The following is a 13,006-nucleotide window of genomic DNA, read 5'->3' as shown; positions in this document are numbered from 1 at the left end:
ATTTTGGGATCGTTTATAATTTATTTATAGTTTATTTTTTTTGCTTCTGTATAATAGCAGTAAATATTTTTTTATCATATTTATTTGCTCGTGAAATTATACTGAGGTAAAACACGCGAGTGTTGATTATTTAAAAATAACTACAGGGTGTGTATACGTAGATGAGTCACGAAGATCGAATTCCCTATTGGAAATAAGTATTCAAATGGGAATTGGATGATGTCGAAGGGATTCCGTAAAACTTGATAAAATTCACAAATAATCGTTTGAATACCTGACAACTCATGAAAGTCTTGAAAACTTTTTATTACAAATATATATATTAAAATTTTGTATAGTTGGATTTTCATCATTATTATTATACATTTTTTACTTTTAAATTATCAGTTGATATCTGATAGTGAAGATATTCCATGATTATTATTATCACTATTATATATTTGGAAAATACACTAGACGTTTTTCGCTCTCTTATTCTATATTTCAATATTTTTTGTATGAATTTCACTCCCTACTCAGTGAAAGTACCAACTAGTGTGTGGATTGTTAAATTCTCTCGCTCCAGTTGTCTGACGCAAATCGTCACCAACCCAAGTTTCTCTGCTCTGGCCAACGACTCACTCACTCAATCAGTAATTAGTGCCCGAACTAATTTACAAGTTTTTAAAATTTTTATTTAAATAGATAAAATTTAAATATTATTATTTAAGTACAGAAATAATTATTTTTACAAATTCATTTTTATTTTTTAGTGCTTACAATAAAATTTTTCCCTTAATTTTATTTATTAATTGAAGCTGTAATTAGGTATATTTTATACAACAAATTATTATAAAATAAATTCAAAAAATTATTTTTATTCGATGTTGAAAATTTATCTTTTAATAGACTGTAGTTTTTTTTTGTCAGTTTTTTGGTTTTACTCATTCGCGGGTGTAAGAAGTAGGCGCTTTTTTTGCAATAGCAAATTAATATAAAGTCTAATATTATTATTATTATTATTATTATTATTATTATTATTATTATTATTATTATTATTATTATTATTATTAATATTATTCTTATTATTATTATTAAAAAAATTATTCACCGAGTTGGAAATACCAAGCAGCGATTAAGAAAGATAAGAAACCTCCCGTAATCATATAAAAAAGAAGTGGAGGTCCTTCAACTTCTTGTTTTGTTTTATTTTTTTGTCCAGTAGTCCAGCCTTTTTTTGGCGCACTATTTGTCCGTTCCTCTTTGACTAGTTCTCCAATCATATATTTTTTCATCAATTCTTGAGCATCAGCTGAGTGACCGACATCATCAAAGTCCTCAGATGCATCTACACCTTTGTGGTCAAGTAGAACTTCTTCACCACCCGGATGTTCATTGAGAAATTGCGTGACATCATAAACTTTGTCATGAATTATAATCCTCGTCAATTTACGGTCTGTCTCTGAAATTTGAGCTCTTGTAAATTGCTTTAATTCCGTCATTTCTTCTGACAAACTCCAAAAATTCGATCTGAAATTATTATATTGTTATTATTTTCACTTATTCACTTGTAGCTTACCAACTATCAGAACAAAATTTTTTTATCTTAAACCCTTTTTTTTTAACCGGAATTTTCCAATAGTCCTAAGCACCAATAAAATTTAAAGCTGACAATAGTAATAAATAAATACATTTTTTTATTTTCCATGATTAATTTAAATTGTCAAGATATTAGCGCACTCGAGTGGTTTTATTGTCAACTAAAAAAAATATAAATCATAATTGATGCGTACATCAATTACGTAACTATTTTACCAGCCGTAATTAAATTCTATCAATAGATTTTATTATTTTTTATTAACTTCCGTATTTATTACAAATTTATATTTCTCAATATTTATGATTTTGTAGCTGTCACACATAATCTACTTTTTACATTCCAAAGTTTCAAAAAACTCCACATTTTCAAAATTTATTAAAAATAATTAATAAGTAAAATCCCATATTTAATTTGAAAAATTTTAATTTAAAAATTAAAAATTGCCATTTTTTTTTCTGTATAATTTTTATAATTACCCATGATTGGATGATTAATGTAATTGACATTAATTTATTTATTTATAATTCAACATTAATAATAATGAATACGATGATTTTTTTTCCGATCGCACTATTTCGTAACAACATGGCGTTGAGAATATTCGCGAAGGAATAAATAGTATGTACGTCATCCACTTGTAAGATAAATAGTAAAACTTTTATTTAGTTATATATTTCATTTAAATAAATAATTTATCCTTATAAATATTTAAAAAATTAAAGCTAAAATAATAATAATAATATATTTTATTCGTTTGATGTAATAAATTAAAGGGAAAGAGAAGAGGAAGAGGAAGAGAGAAAAATTTGTCGACTCACCTCAGTTTCAAGAGTCTTGTCTTCAACTATTTCTCTCTTTCTCTTTACTTGTGCATTAAACCACGTGATTTTTTTTTTTTTTTCTATTTTATTTTTTATTTTTCACGCAAATTTACGTTTTATGAATATTCATTAACATCAACCCTGATCTCACTGGCTCTCTATTTATATACCCGTTAATCTGTTCACTCACCAATGATTACCGAGACGAGACGTCAGCGTTAGTTAAAAATGAATTTATAATAATAGTTATAATAATTATTATTATTTTTAATTATGGTAATAATAAAAGTAGTATATAAATATATTTGTTAACAATAAAATAATAAAAAAACACAATTAATTTAAAGTTAAATGGAAAAAATAAAATAATATAAATTATTACACTGGATGACGTTACTTTAACGATCAACTGTCGTACTTGTTACAATCACCACAATATTTATTCATTCCCTCTCTACTTTAACAACTCACGTGTCCCCACTTTCATGACATCGTATTCTCATTTTTTTATTTCATTATTATTATTATTTTTTTTTTTTTATATTTTTTATTCTTATTCTTATGAATGTACTCGACAGTTGACCTTATCTATCTTTTATAAATCGTATAGTAGGTAAAAACGGCCTGAATAAAATCGAAATGGTAAAACTCTAGATGCTAAAATGTGATTTGCTATTTTAAACTAAAAAAAAAAAAATATATATATATATATATACGTGTATGTATATATCTTTGTGGAGAAGACACGAGAAATGAAATTTGAAAATAAAATACGCACACTATGTATGTATTTCTTTTATTCCAGTTGAACTTTGATCCATTCTGATAATAAAAGAAAAAAAATGTGTTTTAATATTCACTATAAATATATGATAAGTTTTTAAAACTTATTTATTTAAAATAATTATATAAATGAATAAAATATTTATGAGTTGTAAAAGAAATTATTTTAAAAATATGTCATATATTCTATAGATTAAATTTATCAGTGAATGCACTTTCAATTTACAACTCATAGCTCTTCTATCTTTCTCTCTGGCTATCACTGCTGGTACAAGAGCTCGCTTCCTATCACAGACGTATTTAATATCGCAGAAACGAGTAGTCCCCGTTCAGATATGAAATAGATGAGATAAAAATACATAAAACGAAAATTTAGGCGTGACTTCTTCCATGGGAATAACTTTTTTTTCTTATATCATCGCAAAATAAATCTACTGACATCAATCCTCATTATATCTATCATTCATTTTTCATTTTGTAACTTAGTACTATAAGAATACCTTAGTCATTCTGTTATTTACGTAATTGAAGGCTATTTTTTTATTTTTATACTTGATACTTTTTGCAAGTATAACAATAATGATAAGATAATTCTTGATATCATTTAATCACTTATATTTATAACTACTCATTTTATTTAAAGACTTACTTTTATTACATCAATTACCAATTTATAATTTTAATTTAATATACCAGTCATTTAAATCAACTTATTGTCTAAAATATTTAAAAAAAAACTCTGATAAATTACGATTGATGTCATTTATCATTATTTTATTTATCTATTATTTTACAATTCAATATCCACAATATTTTCCACAAAACATAAATATGTATACATATATATTATTTATAACAATATAACATATAATGAAACTGAATATTTATTATTTTAAAAAATTCATGAGTAAATTTAATAGTAATAAGTATTTATAAAATATATTTATATATAAGTGCATAAACAAGTACGAGTATACCAATGAAAATATAAGCTGTAGTAGATGACTCTTTTTTTGGTTCTTGATATTCCCAATCATCATCATCAACAGTCGGTGAGTTTTTACTTGACCCGATTGATGATTTTGATACTCCGGTACCACCTTCGGCAACAACTCCTATTTTTAATGTCTCTCTTAACTGCACAGCTTCTGCTGTGTGTCCCATTTCGTCAAAGCACTCAGTGCCATCTTGCCCAGCGAGATTTAGCAGAACTTCCTCACCTCCAGGATGCTCTTGCAAAAATTTAGTCAGATTATAAACTCCACCGTGGATTATCATCCATAGATCTTTTTCATTATCATGACTTGCAACTTCATCAGCTGAATATACTGTCGTCATTACTAACAATAATTATTTTTATTATTTTACCACTTGTTCTTGTATCACTTTAATTAAATTTATTTTTTTTTTATTTTCTCCAAGACCTGAAACCATTAAAATAAATTTATTATTCATAGGTGCGGGGGCAAAACGGTATCCCTAAAATTATAAAAAAATTTTTTTTAAAAATCGAGTGTCAGTCAAAAAATATCAATGACTTGTTTTATGATATAAAAACTATTCAAAATTTTTTTTTGAACTTTTTTAGGGGGTACCCATTTTGCCCACAAAATAATTTTTTTTTTTAACGTCAACTAAAAACTTTTTCTATTTACTTTGAATATCATTAAAAAAAAAAAGATTGAGCAAATTTGAGTCTTCGAAAATTTTGTATGTTCTTAAGTACCCCGTTTTACCCCTTCTCTCCCCTACATATTTACTTTATTTAACACTAATAATATTAATGTCTATATGCTAACATTTAACCCGACAATATCGTTACCATATTAATAAACGAATATATGTGACGATTATGAATAAGAATCGCGGATTCAAATTTAAATGACAATATCTACGTATTTAAAACTATGGATACTGATTATTATTCCATAACAACGAGGTACCGAGGGACAATTACAAGCAGAAATTTAATCGACACTACTATAAACAGCAACACAACAACATATCCATATTACACGTTACTGTAATGACTATCCAATAATTTATAATTTTCCTACTAGATAATACAGCACATTATATTTAATATTTACTATCTCGTTAATATTCAAATTTAATTAATTGCTAAAACGATACTATGTTGATAAGACGTTTTTGATTATTTATTTATAGTACTACTGAAAATATATATTACTTTTTAACCAAGAAATTGAACTTGAGTGAAAGTGAAATGAATTAATGTACTGTCACATGCCAGTCTTACAACTGGTTTTATATTTAATTTCACTTTTTAGTTTATACACAACTGTACAATCCCACTCGTCAAACAGATTTAACTTGACTGACTCTCACAGTTTGATAATTCAGTCTTTAACAATAAAAAGAAATCATTATTGAGTATTGGTCACATTTATATATATTTAAAATTCATTAAGTCCTCATTAACATTGAATAGACATGACGACATTAGCGGAAATATAAATTAATGTGGGAAAATTTATCTATTGATTAGATTTATTATGGATATGGATTGAAAATATTAATAGAAATTTTTATTTATAATTAATTAACGAATTGTTAATAATTGTAACATATGACCCGATTCATGACATGATGCATAGTGGCTGTTATTGAACTGTAAAAAATTGGGAGTCAATTCAGAGTGATTACGGATTTTATTTAAATTCAAATTCACTGTCATACAGAATTCTGAAGTAAAAAAAGTCACTTTGCATACGAAGTATATTCGGAATTAGTTTTTTTAGAGGAGTGATTTCGGAATAGTCTGGATTTTATTTAAAACCACTTTTACTCCGATTCAGACTTTTAATATTTAAATAAACTCTTCGAAGTGAATTTTACTCCGAGGGGATTAAATAAATAAACAGTAATCCGCTTCATATTTACTCCGCTATTTTGTTACAGTCTGTATTGGTATACATTTTTATTTATATTGAAACTTTGCTATATAAATTTATTTTGAATAAGAAATTTACCAGTTAAATAACATGAAGTCATGATACTGAAATGAACTGACGTCTAATAATTTTTGAATTGTTTTTTAAAACAGTAAATGATAAAAAAAAAATATTTGAAAAAATTGCACCTATAGTTTATTAAATTTTCTGCATGTGCATTTTTTTAATTTTTATTTTTTTGTAATTCATTTGATGAAAAAAAAATCCGAAAATTTTTAATTGTCTGTTAACTTATGATCCAGAAATTGACAGACAATTAAAAATTTTAGGATTTTATTTTAATCACATGAATGACAAAAAAATTAAAAATAAAAATATGCACATGTAGAAAATTTAAAAAATTATACATACAATTTTTTTAAATATTTTTTTTTATGATTTGCTTTTTTAAAAAACAATTCAAAAATTATTAGACGTCGGCTGTTTTCAGTATCATATTAGCTTCAGGATCATGAAAAGTCAGTACCATAAAAACGTGAATTAATTAACAGAAAAATTAATAAAAATGTATTTAAAGTTTATACTTGATCATAAGATCAAGCTATTTTAGTTGTTATTAATATTCATTCTTTGCACGAATGAAAATAATTACGTGTGCTTGTTAGTTACTATTCACCTGTTTTATCTAGATAGCTATGTTACAAAAAAAAAAAAAATTACTGGTTTCTCAGGTCTCTTATACATTATAAGCGATTGTCCTCACGCGATCTACCGATTGGCGTCGAAAAAATAACCCAGTCGCGGTCACTTTTCGCTGGTTGTCGCGTCAACTTTGATAAACATGGATAAACTGTAATACGATAAAAAAGAAAAAAAAAAAACTAAAAATGAGAAACATAAAGTAAAGATTGTAGAACATGATAGTTGTCCGTAAAAAGTAAAAATAGTCTTTAAAAAAATTTAAAATAAAAAAAGGCCAAAGGAATAATAAAAAAAAAAACTACTTTGAATGCTTGTTACCTCAACTTGTAAAAGTCTAGTACAACAACAGTTGCCAGAATACTTTGCAAGATCTAATGGAAATGTTTGTGTTTGCATTGCAGAAAACGGGTGCGAGGATCAAGATTTACTCAAACTGTTGTCCCCACAGTACTGATCGTGTCATCAGCATTTGCGGCAAGTCTGCGACATGTATGGACTGCATTAGAGAATTGGTTGCCACCATAAAAACAGTAAGTCATTTATTTATTATATTTTTTTAAAATTTATTTATTTATTCATTAAAAAAAAAAAAAAAAAATTGTGTGTATGTTGGAATTTAAGAGCGTGTGTAGAATAAATTTAATAACGTAATTTTAATATTTTTCAGTCACCATTGAAGGGTATAAATAACCCGTACGATCCGCATAACTACGATGATTACTATGCCGATGAGTATGGTGGTTATGGAAGCGGAGACGGTCAAGGTAAACCCGGATTCCCCGGAGGACGTGGAGGCGGCGGGGGTGGTGGTGGTGGCGGTGGTGGTGGAATGCCACCCCGTCGTGACAACCGAGGCGGCGGCCCACCAGATATGAATCGAGGATTCCCTCCACCACCTCGCGGAGGTCCCCGAGGGGGCGGCGGCAGTATGTCAGGACCACCTGACCGTGGATATGGTGGCAATGCCCGAGGTGGCGGCTACGACGGAGGCAGAGGAGGCGGTGGCGGTGGTGGAGGCGGAGGTGGAGGCTACGCTGGAAACAGGGGCGGCCCTCCGCCTTTCGGTGGAGGAAATTACAATGGTAAGCAAACTCATGCTTTTATATAAAAAAAAAAAAAAAAAGTACCTCGCATCTTTCGAGATTAACTATTGATCTGTTTGCCAACTGAGTTATTTTGCCGTAAGCGAAAAGCTTATTTGGACAATTTTATTCTTAATTTTTTTTTCTTCTGTTGATTCGAATTCTTTTACTGGTTTTGTTTTAAATTGATTTATTGTTTACAGATAATGGATGGGGAATGCAAGGAAATGCTCCGAATGGACTTGGCGGCGGTGGTGGTGGAGGCGGAGGTGGCGGTGGCGGCGGTGGTAATTCTGGTATGGGTGGCCCACCAATGGGAGGAAATAATCAGGGTAACCAGGGTAATATGGGTGGAAATAAAACCAGCACTCAAGTTACCATTCCAAAAGATGTAAGCACACAATATAGTATTAAATTCCAACCACAAAAATTTAATATCATGTTACTAGGAATTTAAATTTAAAAATTTAATTAACGTCATATCACATAATTTTTAAATACGTCACTAGCTCGAAAATTTTTCAAATTCAGTCTGTTGACTTTAGACTTATAAATTTTTTTTTTAATGGGAAATAAAATTGCATACAATAAAAATTTTTTACAATTTCCTGCATGAACTTTGAAATTAAATTCTTACATCAACAGCTTTATAATTTTATTGATACTTAAATTTTTTAATCAATAAAAATAATTATTAATAACAGCTGTAATGAATTATTTTCGTTATCAAACGAATTATAAATTTAATTATTTCTGCGTAACTGAATAAAATTTTTGTTTTTAATTAAAATTTTTTCTTACCACAATTAATTTAATTTACAGCTTGCGGGAGCTATCATTGGCAAAGGCGGTGCAAGAATCAGAAAAATTCGATCTGACAGTGGAGCCTCTATCACAATAGATTTACCACTACCCGGAAGTAATGATCGCATAATAACAATATCCGGAGTACCAAATCAAATTCAAATGGCCCAGTATCTGCTGCAACAAAGGTAATTATTTTATTTAACAAATTTTTTACGCTTTGTCATTTAATTCATCAATTATACAACTAATTAATTACCGTTTTACCAAAATAATTAAAAAAAATAATAACCATTTATTAACCTTTCAAAGGCATATTGTTAATATATATATATATATACTTATTAATTACATATAATTTACTAATATAAATTCATCGCTTGTAACTAACATACGCATCAATTATCCGTGCGAATGGAAGTAATAGTAAATAAAGGTGAGATTTATATTGTAATAAATAAAAAGAGAAAAAAAAACAGTGTACATATTTATTGAAATAAAAAATATGAGAAAGCTTGGAATCAACTTGAAGAGAAGCAAAATATTTAAGTCATCCGTCGTGAATGAATGGAGCTCTGTTGTATGGAAGACTAGTGATTTTGTTGTTCTACTGTATAGGTAACAAGGAATCACTAATCATCCTACAAAGGTGCTCATAATCGTCGACTCCTGTCTGCTTTGGAACTAACACCAATCCTGCTGTCGTTAAATCATTAACCATCGCTTTTATGTTTACATTATTACTATTATTTATTAAATAAAACAATATTATTAAATTTATTTATTGATCATAAAACATATCATGTACTTGTAGATATTTAATTTTATAATTAATATTTTTATATAAATATTTATAATTATTTAAATTTATGTTACAGTGTACAAGAGAATGCGGATCATTATTAAATTACATGGACTGATACGCTAACGGGGAGCCAAAGATGCGTCTGAACGTTTTTCTTTTTCATTCATTGCTCTTTTTTTTTCTTTTTTTTTTTTTTTTAATATTATAAAAAATGCATCGACATCAACAACATTATTAATTAATAATTATTAATAAATAAATAAAAGAAATCGAGTATAGTTACGTAGAAAATGCATTAATTAGAATATTTCCATATAGTAACAGCACCTCGTAATACTGATGTACTCCGGAGTAAATACACGATAACAATCAATCGCATGTGAAAAAATATATTAAGCAAATTTATTAAGTAATAACATGATCGAGTGTTGCTACTTTTTCACTTAGATATTTTTCCAATAATTATTTTCATTATGATATTCAATAATATGTAGAATATTTAAACTAATGCCTTTTAATTTTTATTGGGGCTCTTAATTATAATAATAATAATAATAATAATAATAATAATAATAATCTACAAACATTTATGACAGTTTGATTTTATAATTACTTTTTTTTCTGCGAAGACTAAAATAAGTTTCTTAAGGGGGAAAAGGTCTAACAAAAAAAAAGAGCATACTTTTGTGATATTTTTTTTTCAGAGTACCTTCTTTATTAAAATTCCTAAAACTTTGGACGTTTTTAAGTATCATTTCAAGAATATCCTGCTAAATTTTCAATAAAAAATATTGAAAAATAAGCCAGTGGTAGTGGGGAGAGACAAGTCACGTCAAAAAAAGTCTCCAGGTCGTAGACAAGATAACTCATGACTGCTGCTTCAATTAAAATTAAAAAACCAAAAAAATTTCTTGAGTACATAAGTTTATGTTGGATTTGAACGGAGGATTTTTTGATTGTATCTTTACCAAAAATTCAAAACTGAATATTTTGATTATTCCTTCCTTCAAATCCAAGATAAACTTATGTACTAAAGAAATCTTCAAGGTTTTTTAATTTCAAATGAAACAGTCACGAGTAATCCTGCGTACCGCATAGAGACTGTTTTTAAGGAGACACGGCTCTCCCCACTACCACTGGCTTATTTTTCAAAATTTTTTTATGAAAATTTAGCAGAATATTCTTGAAATGATGCTAAATAATGTCACAAATTTTAAGAATTTTGGAACAGAATGTTCTCTGAAAAATAAAATCACAAAACATGCCCTTTTTTTTTATCTCAGTCTCCTTTCCCCCCTTTAATAGTTTTCATTTTTATAAAACTTTTTCGCATACGTTAACATTTTTCTAATGTATATTTTTTTTTTTTGAATTTTCTGTTTATCATTTGATGTAAATAAGTAATAACTTAAATATTCTATAAAATTATTATAGAACTAGCTATTGTTTAATTACAACAATCATTATTATTATTCTTATAATCAATATTATAATTAATATAATTATAATTATCATATTTACATATATCAATTACAATATATCTTTAATTTTTCTTTCTTTTTTTTTAAATAATTTTTTTTTCTATTAATGACAGTCTTCAGGCTGATTTGAGCACCGTTAAATAGTACGAACTCTTGAAGTTTGTCATAATAATTATAATTATTCAAATAATGACAATTATAATAACAGACACACAAATTGTATGAGAAAAAAAATCCAAGAAAAACAATAATTGTAATAAATCAAAAAACGAATCGCTATTATTGATACAATAGTCATTTTTAATGGCCTAAAGTTTTTGAATAATCGATGACAAAAAAAATAATTATCATATATGACATAATAAAATATAACAACTTTTCTTACATCCTTAATATTAATTTAAATAAAATACAATAAAGTAAAATAGTGACGATGCTTTTGGAGAAAAATCATGTACATAATTAACATTTTTTTCTCAAATATTCAAATTTTAAAAACGTCAATCAATAGATAAAAAAAAAACTTAGAAATTATTCATTCATTTTGTAATAAGTTTATTAAATTTAAATAGTTATGGATCTTTGAGCTGCAACAGACGCTTAGCATCTTTATTATTAATAATAATAATAGTTATCATTATTATTACAATATATAACATTTATAAATCTAAATATATATCAATAATGTTGATTTAAAAAAATAAATCATCGATCGTTGAAGCTTGAGAGTTAAGATTCGTGATACTGAAGTTAGTCGAGGCTTTATAAGTTTTTGATTTTTTTTTTAAACCGACGAAGTATAAAAAAAAATTTTTCAAAAAAATTGCACATGTAGTTTTTTTAATTTTCTACATGCGCTTTTTTTTAGTTTTCTTTTTTTTTGCAATTTGTTGAAAAAAAAAATCAAAAATTCGTAACTGCCTGTTAACTTCAGGGTCTTGTGTATCGGTCGGAATAAATTACAATTGAATTATGACATAAAATTTATATTGACAAAAAAATGGCATACGATCACAAGTAATCGTAACTCTTAAAGTTTTTTTTTACTGTCGAATTATGTGGTATTTTGAATTCCTTATGTGTGTCTTAAAAATTTAGTACGACTTAAAATCAAAATGGAGAATAATTAAAGCGTATGAATATTTAAATTTTAAATGTCATATTTGTCATCAATATATTAATAAATACTGTTATTTGTATCCAATAAATTCAGCTTTAATTTTTTATCCTCAGGAAAATTTTACAAGGGCATTTGTAAATCAACAGCTGAATTTATCGAAAAAAAAAATCTTAATTTAATAAATGTACTGTCGTACCAATCATTGAAATTTTTCTCTAGTAGAGCTTGTAGTTGATAAGTCGTACACTAATCAATCATTAAATTTATTCAAACGCATCTATCGGTCAATAGACTCGTGCATTTTATCAACTAATTTCTTTTTTTTTCTACTATTATTATTATCATTAATTTAAAATAATTAATGTAATGTGTTTACGTAATTAAGTAATTACTTGATATGCGAGACACAAAATTATAAAAAGTGCGAATGATTTTGTAAACAATGTAAAAATATTCGTACAATTATTTGTGAGTGTAAAAAAAGTTAATAATAATATTGTTAATTAAAACAGTTAATGAGAAATAATAAAAAATATACAATTGTAATAAATCGGATGAAATAAAAAATATAAACACTTGCAAATGTTGTACGTTTTGACGTTTACATTAAACTCTATTATATTATTTGTAATGATTACTTATTTGTCATGAATAAAGTCTAGTACAAAAAATGTAAAAAAAAAAGAAAAAAATTTGATAAGTTTCAAGTAATTAACGAAAAAAAAAAAGTACCTTTTGTTAAAGTTCAGCCTACTGTCCTGCGTAATAGGGAGAGATCAACAGCACCGTGGAATTTCTTTTCATCTTTTTTACGGTACGTTTGATAATAAGGCTTTTGAGATACGGCTAGGATTGCAGACTCAGCACGAGGTTACAACAAAACGTTTTTGGGGCTTCATATTATGCTCAGCATC

At 26.9% G+C, this 13,006-nt stretch overlaps 3 protein-coding genes across 7 annotated transcripts in view; 1 reads left to right on the top strand and 2 right to left on the bottom strand.

The window, feature by feature from the left end:
* LOC103568179 (heterogeneous nuclear ribonucleoprotein K) overlaps positions 1 to 12,732 on the top strand; it is a 44,927-nt gene extending 32,195 nt beyond the window's left edge. For all 4 annotated transcript variants that reach the window (XM_008544914.3, XM_008544918.3, XM_008544916.3 and 1 more), the window contains 5 exons: positions 7,202 to 7,330; positions 7,468 to 7,882; positions 8,086 to 8,273; positions 8,705 to 8,874; positions 9,565 to 12,732. In XM_008544914.3, the coding sequence (XP_008543136.1) occupies positions 7,202 to 7,330; positions 7,468 to 7,882; positions 8,086 to 8,273; positions 8,705 to 8,874; positions 9,565 to 9,592 (930 nt within the window). In that variant the 3' untranslated portion in view covers positions 9,593 to 12,732. The remainder of the gene's footprint in view (positions 1 to 7,201; positions 7,331 to 7,467; positions 7,883 to 8,085; positions 8,274 to 8,704; positions 8,875 to 9,564) is intronic.
* Positions 286 to 1,716, bottom strand: LOC103568178 (cytochrome b5). The gene is made up of 2 exons (XM_008544909.3): positions 1,671 to 1,716; positions 286 to 1,509 (listed from the first exon to the last, which is right to left on the bottom strand). The coding sequence occupies exons 1-2, from the start codon at positions 1,685 to 1,687 to the stop codon at positions 1,083 to 1,085; spliced, it is 444 nt and encodes a 147-aa protein (XP_008543131.1). The 5' UTR covers positions 1,688 to 1,716; the 3' UTR covers positions 286 to 1,082.
* LOC103568177 (cytochrome b5-like) lies at positions 3,980 to 5,532 on the bottom strand. 2 transcript variants are annotated; one of them, XM_008544908.2, is made up of 2 exons: positions 5,375 to 5,532; positions 3,980 to 4,607 (listed from the first exon to the last, which is right to left on the bottom strand). In XM_008544908.2, exon 2 carries the CDS (start codon positions 4,519 to 4,521, stop codon positions 4,114 to 4,116), a length of 408 nt encoding a protein of 135 aa, XP_008543130.1. In that variant the 5' UTR covers positions 4,522 to 4,607; positions 5,375 to 5,532; the 3' UTR covers positions 3,980 to 4,113. The 2 variants fall into 2 exon arrangements, with proteins under 2 accessions (XP_008543130.1, XP_053594855.1); XM_053738880.1 differs by lacking the exon at positions 5,375 to 5,532 and adding an exon at positions 4,839 to 5,015.
* Positions 12,733 to 13,006: the final 274 nt, after the last annotated feature.

The sequence above is a fragment of the Microplitis demolitor genome, chromosome 4, assembly GCF_026212275.2.
Source record: "Microplitis demolitor isolate Queensland-Clemson2020A chromosome 4, iyMicDemo2.1a, whole genome shotgun sequence".
Taxonomy (NCBI): domain Eukaryota; kingdom Metazoa; phylum Arthropoda; class Insecta; order Hymenoptera; family Braconidae; genus Microplitis; species Microplitis demolitor.
The sequence above is the reverse complement of the archived record's forward strand: the minus strand, read 5'-3'. Positions and strand labels throughout refer to the sequence as shown.

Bases quoted from the DNA above. Each gene is read 5' to 3' on its own strand.
- LOC103568177 (XM_008544908.2), bottom strand. From the start codon at position 4,521: ATGACGACAGTATATTCAGCTGATGAAGTTGCAAGTCATGATAATGAA.